The sequence below is a fragment of the Dryas octopetala genome, chromosome 2, assembly GCF_963921425.1.
Source record: "Dryas octopetala chromosome 2, drDryOcto1.1, whole genome shotgun sequence".
Classification (NCBI taxonomy): Eukaryota; Viridiplantae; Streptophyta; class Magnoliopsida; order Rosales; family Rosaceae; genus Dryas; species Dryas octopetala.
Genome location: NC_141367.1, coordinates 6,967,357 through 6,981,929, shown reverse-complemented (window position 1 = coordinate 6,981,929; position 14,573 = coordinate 6,967,357). Strand labels below are relative to the sequence as shown.

Below are 14,573 nucleotides of genomic sequence, written 5' to 3'. Positions count from 1 at the left end.
CCCTTTACTCCTAAACCAACCATAAACCCTAAACCTCAAACCTTAAATTCTATTAAATACCCTAAAGGCCTAAACCCTAAACCCTAAATTCTATTAATTACTCTACACACTAAATTTATATATAGTAGTATGTATGTATGGTATATGGTATAGAGTATACTAGTATAGAATATATGGTATATGGTTTAGAGTATAGGGTATAGGGTATAGGTTACAAAGTATAGGGTATAGGTTACAAAATATAGGGTATAAGGTTTAGAGGGTTTAGGGTATTTTTAATTAGTTTTGATATGAAATTTAGTATATAAATTATAAGGATATATATTTAATTATCTATTAAATTAGTATCAAACCTATTTGTATTATATAACTAATTTGGGTTTAGGGTTTATTAGTATGTTTACATGTTTATAAAATTACAAATACGTTTATATAGTATCAATATATGTTTATATATATATATATTAAAAAAGCATGTAATTATAGTATATATTTATTCGTATATATATGTTTCATTAGTTATATATTATTTTTTATTAGTTAAAACTTAAAAGAACCAAACCCTAAATCACAAATCAAAATTTTTCCTTTGTTCATACCATGCTGCCTCTCTCTCTCTTCTCCCTCTTCTCAGCTCTCCCTCACTGCGATCTCTCTCTTCCTCTTCTCACTCTCCTCCCTCTCTCTGCGATCTCCTTCAACGACGGCGACGAGGAGAAGCAGCTGCGCAACAGAGCCATATTCAGCGGCGAGCAGCTCGGCATCGAGGCCCACTCCAGCCTCTGTCTCGCCGCCCTCTCGCCCCTCTGTCTCGCAGCCCTCTCGCCCACTCTCTCAGAATCTCACTCTCTCTTCTCTTAGAAACTCATAAGTTAATTTTCATGTATTTGATCCCTTGCCATTGAAGTTCATTTTCATGTATTTGTCAATCCATATTTACTCTGTATAATAAGTTTTTTTTTTTTTTGAAATTGAGAATATTTGGTGATTGAGAAATGTTGTGTGTTCAGCAGATGATGTAGATCTATTGGGATTTTTCTTTAGTTCTCCCCCTCCCTCTCTCCCTCTCTCTATCTTATCTCTCCCCCTTCTCTGTGATTTTTTTTAATTTGGTGTTGTAGTCGGCACCGCCACTCTCCGACCGATACCGCCACTCGCCGACCGATACCGAAGTGATCGGTTACCGACCCATATCGGTCGGAATTCGGTATGGGTGTTTAGGTACGGTAACCGTACCGAACCCACCCCTACTACTTCCTATCCCTATAGAGTCAAATTAAGGAGGTGGATAAAGAGTCATTTTCTTATTGTAACTTGTAAGTTACTCCCCTTACCTCTTTCTCTTTGAGTATAGTCTTTTCCCATGGTACCAATTCCTAGTCTGGCATGCCTACTCCCGTGATTTTCATCTTGTGTTGCATACGTGAAATTTGCTTCACCTGTGAATGAGCTCATAAAGCTTGATGGTTGTCCACTGTAATCTCCAACTCCACCACCACCCCCAATTGCACTGTAGTCTTTACTATTTCCACCTTCATTATTAGGTGAGTTTGATCTTATGCTAGAGTTGTCATTTGTATTGGAGGGAAGATGTGATTGTTTCGGATTGGACGGAACTGAATTATGGCGCTTTCTTGACTTCAACTATAAAAATTCCTCCAAAGAGTTAGCGGACCCCACCTCCTCAGACAATACTCTCTCTACATTTATTCCTTCTCTGCGTGCTTGTTGAGCAACCTCAAGAGATTGCCTATATCATCATCCAAATAGATGGGCCTAATCCACTCATAAAATTGGTTTCCCTCTCTGTTGTCTTCACAAGCAGCAACATCAAACACATAAAGTTGGATGGGCCTGATCACCGATAAAGTTGGATTATCCAACGCAATTAATGTCTTGTAATATTTGAATACAGATGGATGCCCCAATGTGGCTGTCGCTTTTACTAAAGAGGTACCTATTCTGTAATAACTAGGCAAGAAGTGTTTCCAAATAAACAGTAGAGAGCATATATATCCGTATAAGCAAATATATGACGTAATCAATGATGAATATGTAGTGGCAACTGGCAAGGATGCTGCTATTCCATTCATTCAATGCTCATGACCATCTCAGTAGCAACTGGCAAGATACCTTTTTAATTCTCACTCAATAACGTCTCAAATCATCTCACAGATACAAATTCCTTTCTATTTTCTCTTCCTCACCACTAAAACCCATTACAGCCACAGAAAAACTCCAGCCAAACCCAAAGCAATCAACCCCAGAATCCCAAAAAACCAAAATCAGAGATATGGGATTTGAAGATGACCACCCTGATCACCATGATCATCATGAGCACATTGTGATGCTGCCATTCATGGCTCAAGGCCATCTCATCCCATTCCTAGCACTCGCAAAGCAAATCCAGCTGCGCAAACCCTTCTTCACCATCACCATCGCCTCCACCCCCCTCAACATCCGATACCTCCGCTCCACCATCAACTCCTCCTCAACCCCAAACATTCGCTTGGCCGAGCTCTCCTTCTGCAGCACAGACCACGGCCTCCCCCCAAACACAGAGAACACAGAGAACCTCCCTCTCAGCAAAATAGGCAATCTCTTCAATTCATCCACAAGTCTCGAAGCTCCTTCTCGCCGCCTCATCTCCGATATCATCGAAGCCGAAGGCCGGCCGCCCATCTGTATCATCTCCGATGTGTTTTTCGGGTGGGCTAACAATCTCGCGGACAGCGTAGGCACAGTCAATGTTTCCTTCACCACCGGCGGTGCTTACGGCACTGCGGCCTACGCGTCCATTTGGCTTAACCTCCCACACCGTTCTACGGCCTCCGACGAGTTCACGGTTCCCGGGTTTCCGGAACGGTGTCGTTTTGAGCGGTCTCAGTTGCATCCATATATGCGTGCTGCGGATGGTACAGATGCTTGGTCGAGATTTTTCCAGTCCCAGATTTCACTCTCTACGAAATCTTTTGGTTGGTTATGCAATACCGTTGAGGAACTCGAGCCTTTTGGGTTGGAAATCTTGAGGAATTACTTGAAGCTTCCTGTTTGGTGCATTGGACCTCTTCTTCCTCCAGATGCGCTCAAGAACTCATCACCCAATTTGGGTTTCAGTGCTTCGAGGCAACGAGCAGGAAAAGAATTGGGGGTGTCTGCTGACAAATGCCTCGAATGGCTGGATTTGCACGGTTCAGATTCGGTGATTTACATCTCGTTTGGTTCCCAGAACACAATCAGTGCCTCCCAAATGATGGAATTGGCAATTGGGTTGGAAGAAAGTGGGAAGGCCTTTGTTTGGGTTATAAGGCCTCCACTTGGGTTCGACTTGAAGGGTGAGTTCAGAGCAGAGTGGCTGCCAAAAGGGTTCGAAGATCGAATGAGGGAGAGCAAACAGGGGCTGGTGGTGCACAACTGGGCACCCCAGTTGGAGATTTTGGCGCACAAGGCCACGAGGGCGTTTGTGAGTCATTGCGGGTGGAACTCAGTTATGGAGAGCTTGAGCCAGGGTGTGCCCATTATCGGGTGGCCATTGGCGGCTGAGCAGGCCTACAATTCGAAGATGCTGGTGGAGGAGATGGGTGTAGGTGTGGAGTTGACAAGGGGAGTGCAAAGTGTTATTTCTGGGAAGGAGGTGAAGAGAGTGATCGATTTGGTGCTGGATGCAAGTGGCAAAGGAGGAGAGATGAAAAAAAGAGCAGCTGAGATTAAGGACAAGATAAGGGCTTCGATTAGAGAGGATGCTGAAGAGAAGGGGTCTTCTGTTAAGGCTATGGATGATTTTGTTGCTTCTATTTTGTCAAACAGACAAACAAGCTAGAAGTACCAAGATACAGTAATTGTATTGTTTGTTAGTTGATTAGTTTTTATGTAACTGTTCAATGAAAAAGAAAGAAAGAAAGAAGAATGTTGGCCTTTTTGAAAGTCATTTGAGAAAGCGAGCATCATCTATTCTTTGCAAATTCTGGACCCAAGTGTGTTTTTGGGGCTAATGATTTAGTTTGGGACTTGCAAATTTCTTTTTCCACTTTTGATCAGAACAGGTTTTAGCATTGGAATTGAGATTGGACCTCAACCAATCAATTAAAGGTATGGAAAATGAGTTTTGCAAAGGAATAGTGATGAAAAGACCTCCCCATGCTTGATCCCCAAAATTTTTGAAAGACCTCTTCATACAGATTGAGCCTTCTCCCAGTTTCTGAACACATGTAAAGCATTTTCCAGAGGAGGCGCCCCACAGAAATTACAATCCACATCATTTGTCATACCCTGTTTGCACGATTTTCATTAGTGATAAGCTTATCCAGACCAAGGAGCCATAACAAAAGACTTGGAGTTTTGGAGGTTGATTGAGTATCCACACAAAATTACCCCTTCAGTCAGGAACAAATCAACTCCAGCTGCAAAGATCATAATTGAAGAAATACATTCATCTTAAAACCAATTGGCAATAGAAGAAGTAGTCTAAACCCTTATAAGCCACTATGCCAAGTTATATTTTTCCAATGTGCGATAACACTCCATATTCTCATACGCCTCCGAACATGTGGCGTCACTAAAGCCAAATACGTGGACAATTCATACTCATATTGGGTGATGTGGAGCAAGTGTGGCCATTGGGCTTAACACACGTGGGTGAACATGCTCTGATACTATTAAGAAATTTAGGCATTCATCCCAAAACCAATTAGCAATGGACAGGGACGGATCCAGGAATTAGAATTTGTGGGGCGCTAAAAAAAAACCTCGACGGTACAATAAAATTTAATTAATAAACATAAAAAATACACCTAGTCAGAGAGAACATAGTCCTAAGTTCATTATAGGCTCTTCGAACCTTATCATATTTATTAATAGGATATTTCCATATTGCTTGACATCATCGTAGATCACGTTCAAGACCACTAGTAGTAGTCTCAATATTTGAATCTAACTAGACTCTTTGAGTCTCAACTCCTTCACTTTGAGACTCAGAATCACAAATTGGTGCAGATGAAGAAGGGTCGTTTGTCTTCTTAACATAAAAAATAATATTGTTTCTTCGCTTCAGAATTTGTGGATGATCCAATATTATAAACTCGAACCTTTTGATAATATATTATAAACTCGAACCTTTTGGTAATATATTATAAACATGACATGTAAGGATATTTTACAAACAAAATCACACAATAGAAACTTATTTTTCTAGCAATATGCAACTAGAATATAATATTTAAATTTAGAGCTTACTTGGTTTCCAAACTTACACTTCCAATAATTGAGATTGAACTTAAAAGCAATCCCACATCAACAAATTATACTAGTTTCCGTGAGTTTCCTGAACAATTTGGATGATCAAATATTAATTCTCATTTAATTTTACAAACATTTAAAAGTAAATTAGAAATACCATATCTATTGCATAAAAATTGAATCCCTAAGTCCGTAAATAGCTAAAAGAATAAAATATAAGAGATTGAATAGATATATTAGTATAATAGTATTACCTTATATATATAAATATCAAAATAAATATCTGTATTATTGACTTTAATGCCAAAATTTATCGCCTAGCATAAATTCCGAAAACATAAAAAAGAGATAAGAAAATTTCAATCACTTTACTTGAATGATCCCATGGTTACAAAATTTTTACAATTCCAAACTGAATTCTTAGTTACAACATGCATGAGAGAAACGAAGAAACAAAGGGGAAAAAAAATGAAGTAAATATGAAACAGAGTACTGAAAATGAAAGCATCACATGCACATTAATTTGAAGAAGAGGTTGGTTGAAGTCAATAGGCAGCTAATTGGCGAGAAGCTGCCAACCTCTTGTATATCTCCAAAACCAATCTGCTGTCAACTTCCTGACCGCCAGAAGAAGCTATGGACATCTGATCTTGTGCTTTTGCCACCTTCTTCCCTGTAAACCTTCCAACACTGCCAACGTTACCCGCCACCCGAATCATCATGTCAACATAAGCTTCATGGAACTTTGTCAAAAGCTTTATTGGGGTAAGAAATCTCAGCTTCAGCTTTCTCATGGTTCTAATCTTCCAGAACCGTGGAGGACTAGTCCCATTAGGCCCTCCTCCAAGCCTTGTGACCCTCAGCTTCTTCTTGTTGTCAACACTCAGCCTTTGGTACTTTCTCCTCCTCCAGTACCTCTTCAAGTTGTTGTAGTATGTGCTCGGAACAATCTCCATATTAATTAGTCTCTAGTCTGCAAAGAAAGAAGGATGCTTGTGAAGAAGGATGCCTGTGAAATTATAGCTTGAACAAGAGGATGAGTTTGAGAGAGGTGGTGTGAAGAGAGGAAGTAAAGGGGTTTATATAGGAGAAGAATGGGTTTGAAGTCAAAATGTCAAAATGGGTGTGGCATCATGAAGGGGCTTGGTCTTGGAGTTACTTCCGGGAATGAGAATCAGTGAGTTTTTTGTTGTGTATTTGGTCAATATTATCTGTCTGACCAGGCAAAGGCTAATCTTCCAATAATTGAATAATTAATATGTTTGATCAGGTATTCTTATACTTTAATTGATTCATAAATCCAATCCATGGTATAATTATAATACTATAATGCTATCTTTTATTCCTATGCTTGAATTGATTAGTAAATCCAATATATTCCATGGTCTAATGCTCCAATTCTGACTTGAATAAGACTCTTCCGTACATACAAACAATAATGGTGACCCAAAATAATTTTTGTGCTAGGGTAACAACTAACAATGAATCTCTAAATGTACTTTATACTCTACATAAAAGTCTAGATGGGCCATCCCTATTTTGTATTTTTCATTTTTCCTTTTCCCTAAGGAAAAATGAAAACTTGATTTTCAATCACCTATGACTCTCCTTGCAGTGTGGCTTTATGGCCAGCTTTGATAGCCTCCACTAAGATTATTTTTCATCTCATTATGAATTATCTTAATATGTATACCAAAGTATAATTCCTCTGGTATTAATGATTTCTCCTAATGTCTTAGGTGAATACTTGTAAAAATGGAGCTCTTGTAATAGTTAAACTGTTAGTTACAGTTTTTTTTTTTTTTTTTTTTGAATTAGGGGAGGACAATCGAACTTAGGTGCATTGTGAGTAATTATACGGCTCTTCCAACTGGACTACCCAACAACTATGTTACAAATTTTCATTTGAAAATCATTATTCTCACAATCATCAATTAAGTCTTTAGACTTTTTACAATAAAATTAGTTTGACTTTTACCAAAAAATAAAATAAAATTAGTTTGACATATCATTTGCAATAAATAGCGTATTTAAATTTAGAGCAAATTACACGTAGATACCTCAGGTTTATACCGTTTTTCACTTGAGTACCTCAATAAAAAAAAGTTGCATAGACGTACCTCAACTATCATTTTTTGACACTTAGGTACCTCCGTCAACTTTTCAGTCCACTAGGCTGCTAATTGCCTACTTGCCACAATGACGTGGCTTAAAAAAATGCCACGTGGACAAAAAAATAATAAAAGATGAAATAGTTATTAAAAAAACTAAAAAAATTAAAACCTAAATAATTAAAAAAAAACAAAGAAAAAAAAAAAAAAAAACCCAACCACCCATCCCTCTCTCCCTCCAAGACCCCAACCCAGCCATCCACCCCCCTCCCTCCCTCCCTCCCAGCTACCCCTCCCTCCCGCTGACCCCACTGACCTCGCCACCGACCCACCTCACCGACCGCCCCTTTCCTCTCTCTGCCCTACTCTCTCTCTCTCTCTCCCTGCACCTTAATTTCTTTCTCTAACTCAATCTCTCTCTCCCCGGAACCTCAGGTCCCCAGTCCAAACCCAGCCCCTCACCACCCCACTCCGACCGCTGCCCTCCCTCTGCGTGCCTCCTAACCCAGCCTAACTCCAGCTCCTCTCTCTCTCCCCGACCCTCTCATCTCTCTCTGCCTACCCTTTGCTTGCCTGATTCTGGCCAAATTTTAGTGCCAATCACCTCGATTTTAGGTGGGTTTTTCTGCTCTACTTATAGGCTTCATGTCCTTATGATTTTGTTGATTTTATTTGGAGTATTTAAAACTTGAATTTTAGGGATTTGGAACCCAATTCGGGTTCTCTTGGGAATTCGAATTCAAGGGGAAATTTGAGGTACTTTTGGACAATTCACACCCCTAGGAACATTTAATTGATATTAGAATTAGAAATTTGATGAAATTTGGAGTTTTGGTGACATGTGGACTCGACACCGCCACTTTGGGCGGTGATGGTGGTGGTTCTGACCACCCAGTCGTAAAATTCTTTATATATTATGAAAGGAAGTTTATAATTAGTTGAATTTTTAGTTTAGAAGGGTTGAAGTTGCTAGGAAGTGATAAAATTAACCCCAAATTCTACAGTAATTAGATACTTTCAGATGTCAAAATAGCTAGCTTCGAACGAATTTCCGATAGAGTTGGACTCCACCTAGAATATGTTGGAAATTATGGAGGATGGTTGGGTGAATTGGTGATTGTTTGAGCCGGGAAGGATTTAATTTGAGTTTATCGTTAAAATATAGAAAAATATTGAGCGGAAACGTCTAGGTTTCACACACGCACTTTAAACGTCGTTTAGCCGAGACTAACATTATGTTTTATTGTTTTATCTTTTAGGCGAGACGACTGTGGCCTGTGACGATTCGGAGGAGGATCAAAACTAAGATTCTCACCATGAGTGGACCTTGACTTTAATTGATCTATGTTTTCTATGTGGTTTTCAATCTCATTGATTTAAGTTGAATCTACTTTGAGTTTTAAATCTGAAGTTTTCTCAAATATTCATTAATGTTAGTTTGATCACCCTTATGTTGGATTTTATAAATTATGCCATCATGAAATATTTCAACATGCTTCTATACGTGAATTCATATTGAAAGTACCTTGATTTGAAATGGCATACTTTAATTTCGACGTGGTTTATAGAAAGATTGGTTATATCTCGTATTTTTATCTCAATGATTACTTATACTTGGTTGTGGGATGTTGTGCTTTGAGAAAATGCATATTTTGATGAGTTTGGATTTGTTAAGGAGAGTTTTGGAAGAAGAATGAAAAAATTTTGGATTTGGTTTAAATGTGTTGCGAGTTGCTTTTGGTTTTCAAACCACCCACTTCGTTACCCTCTCAGATTATCAAATTGGATAGGTCTTTGGGACCCATCTCGGTACATATATAGGCTTTGGGCCGTCTATTGGGATGCCTCGCCCTTTGGGGGCCGCTCTGAGTACACGTATAACCAAATGAAAGTGGCTAGACCATGAGCCTGCACGAGAAGTGGCTAGATTACGAGCTTGCCCATGTTTCGAGATTTCTCTGCACGGGATGTGGCTAGATTATTTGCCTACGGTTTCCGAGTACGAGTGTGGTGTGAGTTGTTTAATTTCTCTGAGATTTTGAGAAGTTGAGTTTTTAAATTGTTGAGAAACTAGATTATTTTGTTTATTTGCTATTTTACTTAATGATTTTAATTGATATTCCTAGCTAGCATATCTTATTGAAGGTTTTTGAAATCTAGAGCATACTTGGTTTATTGAAATCATTGCATTGGATGGCCTTTTGATATTTTCCAAAAGATTTTTTGAAAAGGTTTTAAAACTGGAGGATTTCGAAGTCAAATTTGTTTGAGGAAGAATGATTTTTTTTTTAAAATTAAATTTACGAAAGGTTTTAGGGTATAAAATCATTTTATGTCCACTCACTGAGTTTCTCTCACATTTTATCTCTGTCTTGTTTTTTTCCCCCTAGGTAGTAGTGGTGGTGGAGGTCGAGCCATACATGTAGAGGCATATTTTCCACTTCCATTCCTCGGCCATTGTAGGCCACATTTCCACCTATTTATTTCTATTAGGTTTAATGTAAAACTTGACGTAATAGTGGCTCTGATAACCGTACTTGGATCCTCTGAGTAGATTGTATTTTGATGAGTCTGAGACCTTTTTGGTTGTGATAGAGGTGGCTGTTGGATATTGAAGTGTTTTCTACAGGTTTCATAAGTATAAAATAGTCTAATTTCAGGGGAGATTCTGCCAAAATTTCTATAGAATTTTCCTTAGTATTGGACCCTACATGATCGCTTCGATTTTTAGGGTGAAATTTGGGGATGATTCTGTCACCAGAAAGGCGCCTTCAATGGATTTTATTCCAAATGCAATGAGTGTTTTTTATTTGAGACATGATATTAGACTTTGATATTAGGCATATATCTTATTTTTCTTGCATTTTGAATACTTTGGTTTGTGTTTTTTCTGGTTGGATAATTTGGTTTGCTTTTTTGTTTGGTCAGATAATTTGGTTTGTCTTAAAAATTGCAGAATATTAAACTATATATTATATACATTTGTGGATTGAAACTTAATTATTTTAATTGGATTTCACGTGATTGTAGATTACTATGGTTATGACTTGCTTTTGAATTTTTTCTAGGTGGCTCTCTATAGAAAATGTCTCAATTGGGCATGCATGAAGATATTGAAGTAGAAGAACAGGAAATGGAGGATCAAGAATTTTATGAAAAAATTAAGAATTTATTGATGGCAATACAAACAATAGTTTATGTGCAAAAAGAGTTTATGGTTATCTTACATGATGAGCATATTGAACGTCCACTAATTCGACGATCAGTTAGTTTAAGTGGATACATATATATACACAAAGTATTGAATGAAGACCCTGAAAATTTTCAACAGGTGTATAGGATGTATCCAAAAGTGTTTCGAAAGTTATGTACTATTATAAGAGAAAACACACATTTATAGGACACAAGATTTATTTATGTTGAGAAATATTTGCAACTTTTTTACTCATTGTCGGGCAAAATTCTTGATATTGTCTAATTCGCAAGATATTTGCTTGATCACATTTTACTATTAACCAAAACTTCAACCGAGTTTTGATGGCCTTGAACACAATAGCACCAAAGATGATGGCTAAACAGGACCCACAATGCCAGCTAAAATTAGGGAAAGTACCAAGTTTTATCGTTACTTAACGGTAAGTGATGAACACTCTATTATTATTATTATTATTATTATTATTATTATTATTATATAATATATATTATATATCTTAAGATATAGATTATTGAATTTATTTCAGGATTCCATCAGAGTTATTGATGGCACGCATATCCCAGCAATGGTAACATGACTCGATGTAAGCAGCTATCATAATCGTCACGGTAAAATATCACAAAATGTATTAGCAGCTTGTAACTTTGATCTGGAATTCATATATGTGCTTTATGGGTGGGAGGGTTCAGCCCATGATTCAAAAGTGTTAAGTGATGCTTTATCAAGGAGGAACAGACTTAAAGTGCGACAATGTATGTATTCATTTATTTATGTTTTTTTTTGTCTAGTTAACATTAGACCGTATATTACATACTAATTAAATATGTATTTCATTATTAGGCAAATATTTCTTAGTCGATTGTGGATTCCCAAACCGACGCCAATTCCTAGCCCCATTTCGAGGCGTCCGATATCATCTCCAAGATTTTGTTGGAGAAGGTCACAACCCTGAAAAGGTGGTTGAGTTATTCAATCTTCGTCATGCTTCATTGAGGAATGTAATCGATATGATATTTGGTATATTTAAATCGTGTTTCACAATTTTCAAGTCTGCACCTCCATTACCATACATAACACAAACAGAGTTAGTGTTGGCTTGTGCAGGACTACACAACTTTCTTCGAAATGAGTGTCATTCCGATGAATTTTCTGTTGAACAAGATGTTGAATCTTCATCATTTGGTTCATTACCAGTCAATGAAGAAGATAATTTTGAATCAATTTTTCAAACTCAAGAGCAACAACGGGAGAATGTTAATGAATGGCGAGCTGATATAGTTACTGATATGTGAAAAGATGTCGAACACAATGACAATGATGGCAATCAAGGAGATCGAATAAATGGCCTCACAACTTTGCTATGGTTTTTTTAAAATTTTTTTACGATTACTATTTAAAATTTGACAATTTCTTTTACTTGAAAATCACCTCAGAGTATCTTACACTTCACCCACAACATAGAGTTCAAGTAATGCTTCACTGTCTTTGAATTGCGAAGACCAAAGTAGCCAATAAATCATGCACTTGGTCTATGACTATGGAGTACATTGACATTGATGCCTTTAGATATCTTATTATGTCTTTCTTTAATTTATTTTTGGAAAAAAAAAAAAGAATATTTATTTACAAAGTCCATCAAACTCTATGAGATTCAACATAAATTCTACGAAAGTCCATAAAAGTTTATCCTCTAATTCTATAAAAAGTGTGTAAAAGTCTATTATTAAATTTCGTGGAGTTTTATAGACTTTTTCAAAAGTCAATAAATCTATGAACTCTGTCAAAATGTATCACTTATTTATTTAGGTCATGAAATATTCTGGTGGTTTGGACCGCTAAGTTAAATAAAAAAAAATAAAAAAAAATACATGTGCTGGGCGACCTAATTAGACATGATTGAGTTTGACCGCTAGCTGGACTTTTCCTGAACTCTATTTTCCCGCATAAGCATTCATGTCGGTTTAATCCGTCAAGAAATTTGTTCGTGAGGGTTTAATCCGCCATGTCAGAGAATTTCTATCGGACTAATGGATCCGCCGGGATTTATGATCATTGCTGGCGGACAGAGATAATCAGCTAGTACTGTTCGCAAGAAAGACCTGTTTTGTAGTAGTGGAGGTATCTACTCTATAATAGCCTAGCCAAGTTAGTGTTTACAAATAACAGTTGTAAGCTACAATTTTCGTCTAAATCCAAAGCAACAAAATTCCAAAAAGGTAAAAATAAATATATGACGTAATCGATGATGCATTTGAAGTGACGAGGATGCTGCTATTCCATTCAGTCATCGCTCATGAACATCTCAGTAGCAACTGGCAAGATACCGTTTTAATTCTCACTCAATAACTTCCCAAATCATATTACACACATTCCTTTATATTCTCTCTTCCTCACCCCTAAAACCCATTACAGCCACAGAGAAAACTCCAGCCAAACCCTAAAAACCAAAATCAGAGATATGGGATTTGAAGATGACCACCCTGATCACCATGATCATCATGAGCACATTGTGATGCTGCCATTCATGGCTCAAGGCCATCTCATCCCATTCCTAGCACTCGCAAAGCAAATCCAGCTGCGCAAACCCTTCTTCACCATCACCATCGCCTCCACCCCCCTCAACATCCGATACCTCCGCTCCACCATCAACTCCTCCTCAACCCCAAACATTCGCTTGGCCGAGCTCTCCTTCTGCAGCACAGACCACGGCCTCCCCCCAAACACAGAGAACACCGAGAACCTCCCTCTCAGCAAAATAGTCCATCTCCTCACTTCATCCACAAGTCTCGAAGCTCCTTCTCGCCGCCTCATCTCCGATATCATCGAAGCCGAAGGCCGGCCTCCTATCTGCATCATCTCCGATATATTCTTCGGGTGGGCTACCAATCTCGCAAACAGCTTAGGAACAGTCAATGTTTGCTTCTCCACGGCCGGTGCTTACGGCATTGCGGCCTATGCGTCCATTTGGCTTCACCTCCCACACCGTTCTACGACTTCCGACGAGTTCACCGTTCCCGGGTTTCCGGAACGGTGTCGTTTTGAGCTGTCTGAGCTGCATCCGTTAATACGAGCTGCAGATGGTACAGATGTTTGGTCGAGGTTTTTCCAGCACCAGATTTCACTCTCTACGAAATCTTTTGGTTGGTTGTGTTATACCGTTGAGGAATTCGAGCCTTTAGGGTTGGAAATCTTGAGAAATTACTTGAAGCTTACTGTTTGGTGCACTGGGCCTCTTCTTCCTCAAGATGCGCTCAAGAACTCATCACCCAATTCGGGTTTCAGTGTTTCGAGGCAACGAGCAGGAAAAGAACTGGGGGTGTCTGCTGAAAAATGCCTCGAATGGCTGGATTTGCACCGTTCAGATTCGGTGATTTACATATCGTTTGGTTCTCAGAACACAATCAGTGCTTGCCAAATGATGGAATTGGCAATTGGGTTGGAAGAAAGTGGGAAAGCCTTTGTTTGGGTCATAAGGCCTCCAGTTGGGTTCGACTTGAAGAGCGAGTTCAGAGCAGAGTGGCTGCCAAAAGGGTTCGAAGACCGAATGAGGGAGAGCAAACAGGGGCTGGTGGTGCACAACTGGGCACCCCAGTTGGAGATTTTGGCGCACAAGGCCACGAGGGTGTTTGTGAGTCATTGCGGGTGGAACTCAGTTATGGAGAGCTTGAGCCAGGGGGTGCCCATTATCGGGTGGCCATTGGGGGCCGAGCAGGCCTACAATTCGAAGATGCTGGTGGAGGAGATGGGTGTAGGTGTAGAGTTGGCAAGGGGAGTGCAAAGTGTTATTTCTGGGAAGGAGGTGAAGAGAGTGATGGATTTGGTGCTGGATGAAAGTGGCAAAGGAGGAGAGATGAAAAAAAGAGCAGCTGAGATTAAGGACAAGATAAGGGCTTCGATTAGAGAGGATTCTGAAGAGAAGGGGTCTTCTGTTAAGGCTATGGATGATTTTGTTGCTGCTATTTTGTCAAACAGACAAACAAGAAGTACCAAGATACAATAATGACAGACAAGAT

General features: G+C 38.8%; 1 protein-coding gene and 2 pseudogenes across 1 annotated transcript; 2 read left to right on the top strand and 1 right to left on the bottom strand.

Moving 5' to 3' along the window:
* The first annotated feature begins 2,125 nt into the window (after window positions 1-2,125).
* LOC147292815 (UDP-glycosyltransferase 92A1 pseudogene) lies at window positions 2,126-3,937 on the top strand (annotated as a pseudogene).
* Window positions 3,938-5,503: 1,566 nt separating this feature from the next.
* Window positions 5,504-6,276, bottom strand: LOC147292814 (uncharacterized). Its single transcript, XM_086234246.1, has one exon. The coding sequence runs from the start codon at window positions 6,189-6,191 to the stop codon at window positions 5,781-5,783; it is 411 nt and encodes a 136-aa protein (XP_086090372.1). The 5' UTR covers window positions 6,192-6,276; the 3' UTR covers window positions 5,504-5,780.
* Window positions 6,277-12,998: 6,722 nt separating this feature from the next.
* Window positions 12,999-14,560, top strand: LOC147292813 (UDP-glycosyltransferase 92A1 pseudogene; annotated as a pseudogene).
* Window positions 14,561-14,573: the final 13 nt, after the last annotated feature.

Coding starts and splice junctions, on each gene's coding strand:
- LOC147292814 (XM_086234246.1), bottom strand. CDS start 6,191: ATGGAGATTGTTCCGAGCACATACTACAACAACTTGAAGAGGTACTGG.